The sequence below is a fragment of the Saccopteryx leptura genome, chromosome 3 (assembly GCF_036850995.1).
Source record: "Saccopteryx leptura isolate mSacLep1 chromosome 3, mSacLep1_pri_phased_curated, whole genome shotgun sequence".
Classification (NCBI taxonomy): Eukaryota; Metazoa; Chordata; class Mammalia; order Chiroptera; family Emballonuridae; genus Saccopteryx; species Saccopteryx leptura.
In genome coordinates this window covers 67,115,104-67,124,579 of record NC_089505.1, presented here as the reverse complement: position 1 = coordinate 67,124,579, position 9,476 = coordinate 67,115,104, and the positions used below count along the sequence as shown (strand labels likewise).

At 52.0% G+C, this 9,476-nt stretch overlaps 2 protein-coding genes across 2 annotated transcripts; one reads left to right on the top strand and one right to left on the bottom strand.

The window, feature by feature from the left end:
• Nucleotides 1–142: 142 nt before the first annotated feature.
• C3H19orf73 (chromosome 3 C19orf73 homolog) lies at nt 143–641 on the top strand. Its single transcript, XM_066372564.1, is given in 4 exon segments — nt 143–361; nt 363–418; nt 420–492; nt 528–641. Coding segments are annotated over 4 exon segments (462 nt in total).
• A 167-nt stretch (nt 642–808) lies between these two features.
• Nucleotides 809–4,088, bottom strand: LIN7B (lin-7 homolog B, crumbs cell polarity complex component). Its single transcript, XM_066371907.1, has 6 exons — nt 4,016–4,088; nt 3,492–3,610; nt 3,155–3,226; nt 2,334–2,543; nt 1,268–1,431; nt 809–916 (listed from the first exon to the last, which is right to left on the bottom strand). Exons 1-6 carry the CDS (start codon nt 4,050–4,052, stop codon nt 895–897), a joined length of 624 nt encoding a protein of 207 aa, XP_066228004.1. The 5' UTR covers nt 4,053–4,088; the 3' UTR covers nt 809–894.
• Between the last annotated feature and the right edge of the window lie 5,388 nt (nt 4,089–9,476).

Here is a 9,476-nt window from a genome sequence, read left to right as displayed (position 1 = left end):
GGCCGGAGGCTAAACCCCGCCTCCGTACGGGCCGGGAGGGGTCGCGCGGGCGGAGAGCGAGAGGCGGGGCTCAAGACATGTCGACCAATAGGCTCGCGGCGTGAAGCAGCTGGGGCGGAAGGCGGAGCCCAGCAGGGAGATGATGTCACCTGGAGCGAGTCGCGAGCGGCGTGGAACCCCAGTCGCGACCCCGGCTCCCGGCGGTGGCGCGCGCCGGCCTTGGAGCCGCACGGGACAGGAGGGCTGGGCGGGCGGCGAGGTGGGAGTAAAAGTTGTGTTTTAAGGTGGGGGCGACTCCCGGAGACGCGCTGGGGTTGGAAAGGGAGTTAGTGCCGGGTGGGCGAGTGCACCTTATTCTGCATTCCCTGTGCCCGCCTCGGGAACTGCACGCGGCACCCCCGCCCCCGTCTTTCACGCAGGGTTCCCCGAGGGACAGGGTTAATGGTTCGCTCCGCCCCACCCACACAGAAGACACCCACTGGCTCCCGCAGCGTTTTAGAACTCCTGTGTCAGACAAGCAACAGAAGGGGCTTGGCGTCCACCCTCAGACTCTCGTAAGTGTAGGGGGTGTTGTCTTCAGGTCTGAGCTCGCACTCAGACCCAGACTAGGTCCCAGCCTCCGCCCTCGGAATTGTCCCTAGGAAGCTGAACAACTTCCACCTTCAGACCTGGGGAAAAGTCTCTACCTCTGCTCTCAGACTCTGAAAAAGGCTTCTTCAGGGCCTGGTCTCAACCTCAGTTTCTCTCCTTCCCCCACATCTCAAGATCTTCTAACCCCAGGATGCAGGACAGACACACAAACACTCAGTGAGGGTCAAAGATCTTTAAATAAGGAGCTGGTAACAATAAATACTGTACAGGGGAGGGGATGAAGGGGGGTCCAGTTCTGTGATTTCAGCCTCTGGACTCCAAGGACCTGCAAGGAGGATGAAGAGAAGGGAGCCAGGCTCAGGGTAAGGGACCTGGGGAGCGACAGGTAAGAGCCAGGGCAGGGGTCCCAGAATGAAGGGCTCATGGAAGTGGGTTGAGAAATTACAGGAAGAGTAGGTTCCAGATCTTGGAATGGGAGTCAGCTAAGAGTCCCCAAGGGTTTTAAGCCAGAATGACTTGGGGTGAGAGTCTAGGTCAGGGTCAAGAGTCAGAATCCCAGCAGAGAAGCCATGGTTGAGGGTGGCAATCAAGGTTTTGGGGATCATTGGCCTGGTTTGGGAATCTGGGGATAAGGGAGGTAGTGGAGGTCCCAAGGGAGTGGTGGCAAAAGGCTCACGAGTAGCTCTGGTGCTGCTGGCGTCTGCGGGCAGAGCGCATCTTCTCAAAGCGGGCCTCCATCTCCTCCAGCACACGGGGTGTGTAACGCACCACCAACTTCACGGAGCCCTGGGCAGCCTTCAGCAGCTCCACAGCCTTTTCATGCTGCTCACCCTCAACGCTCTGCAGAACAGTGCACAGAAAGCTGGGCCTGGGGCCCACACCCAGTCCCCACCCCAACTGTTAGTGAGTGACCTGCTACCAGCCCTGAGATGTCCTCATGGGACAGTCCCCTTCCTCCCCACAATCAGCTAGTGCCCAGCCTCTTTCCTCCTGCCCAAACTCCCTCTTCTTTGTCCCTACCATGCTGGCCCCAGCTAGGCCTTGTGCACTCCACAGTGGACTCTCAAACTAGTCTCCTCCCTGGCCTTCTGGTCTCCAGTGTCTCCCCTCAGCCCACCCCACCCCCCCAGAGTCCCAAAGGGGTCTTTCACCTCCAAGCTGAGCCTATCCTTGCCCTACTCAGTCCTCCTATAGCTCCCAAGAACCTGTGAAACAAAGTCCCAGCTTCTTAGGCTGGTTCTCAGGCCCTCCAATCACCCATCTAGTGCCCCCATCTACTCTAACTAGTGACTTAATTACCCGCATGCCCAAGTCCTCCATCAGAACCAAGCCCTTTCTCTTCATCTCACAGGAGTGTCATAGCCCCAACCAACAACACCCTTGGTGAGTAACAATTTCTCCACCTTATTTGCCTGGATAACTCCTACTCAACCTTCAGAATCCAACTCAAATGTTCCTTCCTCTACAAAAACTTCTTTCATCTACCCTGGTCTGATGCCACATCACAGTGCTTTGGGCTTCCTCATTATTATCTCCCTGGATTAGGATTATTGCACTCAGGGTCTATCTCCCTCATCAGAGGGAGAGATCTTGAAGGTAAGAGCTGAGGTCAGCTTTTTCAGGGTCTGCAGCAGTGCCCAGCACATGGCTGGATATAGAGGCAGTACTCAGTCAGTATGTGTTGAATAAGTGTCAAAAACAGAAACATTGTGACCCCCGCCCTGCCTCAGTCACTCACTCACCACACCATTCACCGAGAGCAGCTGGTCCCCACGCTTAAGGCCTCCATGGCGGTCAGCCACACCTCCAGGAATGACACGGGAGATATAGATGGGCGAATTCTGCTCCTTGCCCCCCATGATGTTGAAGCCCAGGCCTTCATCTGTCTTGGGCAGTTCCACTACTCTGGGATGTGCGTGTCCCTCACTGGCCGTGAAGGCAGCAACTGTGGCCTGGGAGAGACAAAGCACTGTGAGGTGAGGGTCCCTCCATGGTGGGCATGTGGACTGGGGCAGAGGATCTAGACCAGGAAGACCTACGGAGGTCAGTTAGCTTTTCCCAAGAATGAGGTGCCTGTTACAGTCCAAAAGATTACTCCATTATGACTGCATGTCCCTTTTGGTTCACTTTGGATGGTTCAGACATGTCAAACAGAAAGTCCCTATTTGGTGTGACTGTATCTTGAATATGAAACACTTGCCATTTTCACTCTTTAACAGAGAAGAGCAAGGCCTAGATGGAGCTGAGAGCCTCCAGGAAGCAGGAAGAAATAGTTTCTAAAGTTCAATCAGATTTCAATGTTTATTGATATTTCATTGCTTTCATTGTATAAGTGTTTAAGGTTATCTTCTAGGCAGACTTGTGGTACTATTTTCTACAATTAGTTGCTAAAGATGTCTTTCTTTATGTGACATTTAAGTTAAAAATGTGAGATTACTTAAAATAAATGACAAGTAATTGTAAATGGCGGTACAGAGATTTGGCAAAAATCATGGAGGAACCAGGAATGACTGACATTAGAAGTTCCGTGGATGCCATCAGCGATGGGGTAGGGGGTGCCTACCTTGGCTGTGGCGTGGGCCCGGATCTCAGCGCTGCCGGTGATATCTAGCGTGTCATAGAGCTGCTCATACACCTGGTGAGGAGACACAGCATCAGGGAGCCGTCAGCCCTCCCCTCCCTTCAACACAGGAGTCCAGGCCTGCAGACTGGAACCGTCCCGCCCCCGCAACCCGGGGAGGAAACTACAACTCCCAAAGAACCCCTGAGCTGACGCACGGGCACCCCAAGGCGGGCAGCCCCGGGCGCTGCTGGGAAACGTAGTCCTCGGGCTCCGGACGACCAGGAGGAAGACGGCGGCTGCCGGCTCGTAGCGCGGCGCGGCGCTGCGCAGCGCTCACCTCCCGGATGGCAGAGCAGAAGCGGCTCTGCAGGACGCGCTGGAGGGCCTGCAGCTTCTGCGGGGGCAGCTCCCCGCTGCGCTGGAGCCGCTCGAGGAGCTCCACCGCCCTGGACACGTCTGCGGGGCGGGGGCGGGAGCGTAGACACAGAGTCAGAGACGCCAAGACGCAGAGAAGCACCGAGAGATCCGGCGAGAGACCGAGTCAAGGCGAACGCAGACAGACCCGGGGAAGGACAGTCGAGTCCCGGTCGGACACCCGCAGAGTCGCCGATGGCAAGGGCGCCCTGCGTCCCCGGAACCCTCATACACACCCAGACAGCGGTGTGCAGCGGGCGTCCCTTTCCGGCCCACGCGCCCACGAAACCTCCCACACCCACTAACCTCCAGACTCAAGACGCCCCGCCCCGCCTACCCCTGCCCGGTCCGTCCGCCCACCGCCCGGGCTTTGCCGGAGGCGGGGCGGGATTAGGGGTCCCGGACGCAGACCGCGGCCGGGTAGGCAGGGCCCCTTGGCGCGCTTACCCCGCTCCAGCCCCAGAGGCTCCACCAGCGCAGCCATGTCCGCGCCACTGCTGCGAGCCGCCCGCTCGCCCGGTCGCCAGCGAGGGGGCGGGGCTTCTTGAGGCCACACCCCAGGCGACGGGCGCCCCCTGCGGAGGCGCGGCAGGGCTTGCGCTTGTGTCCCAGTGCCCGGACCGCCGCACCTGCTGAAGCGTCTGTCTGGTTGCCTTGTCCTCAATGTCCTTTTTGCGACCCTTCCTATTGAAGCCTCCGTCTGCACCTCCTTCCATCTCAGTCTATTTGTCCTGCCTGCCATACCTATCTATCCCTTTTCCCACATTCACTGAACAAACGTTTGTTAAACATCTGGGCCCAAGATGATGGAAACGATGGTGAGCAGTGCAGACAAGCCTACTGCCCTCACGGAGCTTAGGCTATGATGGAGGGGAGGTAGACAACCAACGATGACTGTCATCAGAACTGGGAGTGGGGAGGTGATGATCTAAGAGGGGCATTAACATAAGAGTCCTTGGAGGTAAGATTATCACGAAGTGAGGTGGGATGAGGGTCACTTTCCAGGCAGAAAGGGCCCCCGTGGCTGGACAACAGAGTAAAGACTGCAGTGGATTATGATGGTGAAAAGGTCAACAGGATACAGTGTAGCCATGGACTTGTGTGTTAACACATGCATGTTGAGGATTTTGAACTTAATAACTCCGAGGAGTAAAATGTGATGTTCAAATGTGTATTTGAGCCCTGGCCAGTTGGCTCAGCGGTAGAGCGTCGGCCTGGCGTGCAGGAGTCCCGGGTTGGATTCCCGGCCAGGGCACATAGGAGAAGCACCCATCTGCTTCTCTACCCCTCCCCCTCTCCTTCCTCTCTGTCTCTCTCTTCCCCTCCCGCAGCCAAGGCTCCATTGGAGCAAAGATGGCCCGGGCGCTGGGGATGGCTCTGTGGCCTCTGCCTCAGGCGCTTGAGTGGCTCTGGATGCAACAGAGCGACGCCCCAGAGGGGCAGAACATCGCCCCCTGGTGGGCATGCTGGGTGGATCCCGGTCGGGCGCATGCGGGAGTCTGTCTGACTGCCTCCTCGTTTCCAGCTTCGGAAAAATGGGGAAAAAAATGTGTATTTGAAGATCACTGTGGCCACCATGTGGCGACTGGATTGGATGGGAGCAAGAGTATAGGCAGGGGGCCAGTATGAGTATCCCTTGATGGCGGGGACCAGGGTAGAGGCGTGGATATATTTAGAAATGTCTGGACATGTCTTGATGAGTCACTATATAAGAGGACTAGGAGGTGGAGGAGAAGGGAGTATTAAGGGGCTTGTGGGGCCTTTTGCTCAATCTACACTGGAGGAGGGATATTGTACATTTTGAATTTCAGGAGCCTGTGCAGTACCCAAGGCCAGCAAGCATTTTTGAGAATTTGGGCAAAGGTGGTTAAAACCACAAGAGTGGACAGGAATACTGAGGGCAAGACGATAGAATGAAGAGGATCTAGGAATGAGTCCCACAGACTCCTAACATTTCAAGTCAAAAAGAGGCCTGACCTGTGGTGGTGCAGTGGATAAAGCATCAATCTGAAACACTGAGTTTGCTGGTTTGAAACCGGGGCTCACCTGGTCAAGGCACTTATTGGAGTTGACACTTCCTGCTCCTCCCCCCTTCTCTCTCTCCATTCTAAAATAATGGATAGCTTCAGAAAAATACAAAAAAAAAAAAAAAAAAAAAAAGACTTAAAATAATGGATAAATAAAAATAAATAGAGTTAGAAAGAGGACAAAGAATGGCCAGAAAAGGAGAAAATTAGGTGAGAGAAACCATGAGAAAAGCTTTTGTTCTTTTGCGAGAGAGAAAAAGAGAGACAGACAGGAAGGGAGAGAGATGAGAAGCATCAACCCATAGTTGCAGCACCTTAGTTGTTCATTGATTGCTTTCTCATATGTGCCTTGAACAGGGGCTCCAGCTGAGCCAGTGACACCTTGCTCAAGCCAGTGACCTTGGACTTTAAGCCAGTGACCTATGGGTTTGTTGTATCTATGATTCCATGCTCAAGCTGGGGACCCTGTGCTCAAGCCAGTAACCTCAGGGTTTCAAACCTGGGTCTTCAGCATCCCAAGCCGATGCTCCATCCACTGTGCCACCACCTGGTCAGGCAAGGTTTTTATTATTTTTTAAAATCTTAACAGTTTTTAAAGTTGATTTGAGAGAGAAACATCAATTTGTTGTCCCTCTTATTCATGCATTCATTGGTTAATTCTTGTATGTGTCCTGACCGGGGATCAAACCCCACAACCTTGGTGTATCAGGATGAGGCTGTAACCAACTAAGTCACCCAGCCAGGGCGACAAAAGAGTTTTAAAAAGAAAGTGGACAGCCTGACCTGTGGTGGCTCAGTGGATCAAGTGTCAACCTGGAAATGCTGAGGTCGCCGGTTCGAAACCCTGGGCTTGCCTGGTCAAGGCACATATGGGAGTTGATGCTTCCAGCTCCTCCCCCTTCTCTCTCTCCTCTCTCTGTCTCTCTCTCTCTCTCCTCTCTAAAAAATGAATAAAAAAAAAAAGCAAAACCCTGGGCTTGCCTGGTCAAGGCACATTGGGAGTTGATGCTTCCTGCTCCTCCCCCCTCTACCCTCTCTCTTTCTCTCTCTCTCCTCTCTCTATAAAATCAATAAATAGCCTGACCTGTGGTGGCGCAGTGGATAAAGCGTCGACCTGGAAATGCTGAGGTCACCGGTTCAAAACCCTGGGCTTGCCTGGTCAAGGCACATATGGGAGTTGATGCTTCCAGCTCCTCCCCCCTTCTTTCTCTCTGTCTCTCCCTCTCCTCTCTAAAATGAATAAATAAATAAAAAAATTTTTTTAAATAAATGTTTTTTAAATAAAATAAAAATAAAGCGGACAGTTGTATCAGATGTTCTAGAGAGGTGAACGAAATACAGGAAATGTAGACAAGGCTGTGAAGTCTGGCTGTGCCCCACTGGCTGGATGAGGGTATGGAAACCAGAAAAGGGCTTCTGCAAAGCCAAGGAAGCTTGCAAGTTTGTCTACCCCTCTCTCCTTCATAGTATTTTTCTATTTTAACAAAAAAAATAATCTATTTGATTTTAAAAACAAAATCAATACAGTAGGGCTAATATTGAAAAGCAGTAGCCACCTGACCAGGCGGTGGCACAGTGGATAGAGCCTCAAACTGGGATGTGGAGGACCCAAGTTCGACACCCCGAGGTCGCCAGCTTGAGCGCGGACACATCTGGTTTGAGCAAAGCTTACCAGCTTAGACCCAAGGTCGCTGGCTAGAGCAAGGGATTACTTGGGCTGCTGAAGGCCCACAGTCAAGGCACATATGAGAAAACAATCAGTGAACAACTTAGGTGTCGCAACAAAAAACTGATGATTGATGCTTCTCATCTCTCTGTTTTTTTTTGTTTTTTTTTTTTATTTTTGTTTTTGTATTTTTTTTTTTCTGAAGCTGGAAACGGGGAGAGACAGTCAGACAGACTCCTGCATGCGCCTGACCAGGATCCACCCGGCATGCCCACCAGGGGACTATGCTCTGCCCCTCTGGGGCTTCGCTCTGTTGCATCCAGAGCCACTCTAGTGCCTGAGGCAGAGGCCACAGAGCCATCCCCAGTGCCCAGGCCATCTTTGCTCCAATGGAGCCTCGCTGCAGGAGGGGAAGAGAGAGACAGAGAGGAAGGAGAGGGGGAGGGGTGGAGAAGCAGATGGGCGCTTCTCCTGTGTGCCGTGGCCGGGAATCGAACCCGGGACTCGCGCACGCCAGGCCGACGTTCTACCACTGAACCAACCGGCCAGGGCCTCATCTCTCTCTGTTTCTGTCTGTCTGTCCCTATCTATCCTTTTCTGACTCTCTGTCTCTGTTTTCTCCACTGCAAGAAGGAACAATTTAATAGATGTTTAATCTGCTATTCGCTTCTATATCTAAGTAACTTGCTATTTCTCAATTTCTCAATTTTCATTGTAACATATTACCTATTGATTTTCTCCTCTCACAACCTTTCCCCTCTCTTCCCATGGTACTTTTATGGTACCAGTTTTGAGAGCAATCAATAAAGTGCTTGCATTATGTCTAAGTATTTGTTTACTGTAGAGCCCAAGTAATGTTCTGTGATTACATTTTTTTTTATTTTTATTTTTTACAGAGATGGAGAGTCAGAGAGAGGGATAGATAGGGACAGACAGACAGGAACAGAGAGAGATGAGAAGCATCAATCATCAGTTTTTTGTTGTGACACCTTAGTTGTTCATTGATTGCTTTCTCATATGTGCCTTGACCGCGGGCCTTCAGCAGCCGAGTAACCCCTTTGCTCGAGCCAGCAACCTTGGGTCCAAGCTGGTGAGCTTTGCTCAAACCAGAAGAGCCCGCGCTGAAGCTGGCAACCTCGGGGTCTTGAACCTGGGTCCTCCGCATCCCAGTCCAACACTCTATCCACTGCGCCGCCTGGTCAGCCACATTTCCTTTCTTGAACAGCTTTTTTCCCCCTGTGATTTATTTTTTTTAATTATTTTTATTTATTCATTTTAGAAAAGAGAGACAGAGAGAGAGAGAGGGAAGAGGGGAGGAGCAGGAAGCATCAACTCCCATATGTTCCTTGACTGGGCAAGCCCAGGGTTTTGAACCAGCGACCTCAGCGTTCCAGGTCGATGCTTGATCCACTGCGCCACCACAGGTCAGGCCCCCACTGTGATTTCTATCTACTTTTGTGTTTCTCACCACATTTTCAATTTCTTTCCAACTGTCCATCACAACAGGTATCTTACTGAGGTTTTCTTTGTTTTGTTTTTTTTAGAGTGAGAGACAGGGAGAGTGGTCAGAAGCATCAACTCATAGTTTTCGCACTTTGTAGTTGTTCATTGATTGCTTCTCATACGTGCCTTTACTGGGGGCTAAAGCCAAGCCAGTGACCCCTTGCTCAAGCCAGCGACCCTTGGGCTTAAACCAGTGACCATGGGGTCATGTCTGTGATCCCATGCTCAAGCCAGCGACCCCACGCTCAAGTTGGTGAGCCTGCACTCAAGCTGGTAACCACATGGTTTTGAACCTGGGACGTCAGTGAACCAGGTCCACACTCTCTATCCACTGCACCACCACCAGTCAGGCCTGAGTCTTTTTAACCTGAAACTCCTTGCAAACTTCAGTCCACTAACCCCAATCTGGACCAAGTGCTCTCTAGAAAACTGCCACCAGGACTTGACTGTTTTGCTGAACTGAGATGTTTTCTCTTTTAAATTCCTCACTTTGAAGTATATTCTCAGTGCCTGACCTGTAGTGGTGCAGTGGATAAAGCGTTGACCTAAAATGGTGAGATCACCTGTTCAAAATCCCGGGCTTGCCCGGTCAAGGCACATAGGGGAGTTGATGCTTCCTGCCCCTCCCCCCTTTGTCTCTTTTCTAAAATAAATAAAATCTTTTATGTTTTTTTAAAATAAAATCTTTAAAAAAAAAGTATATTCTCAGTGA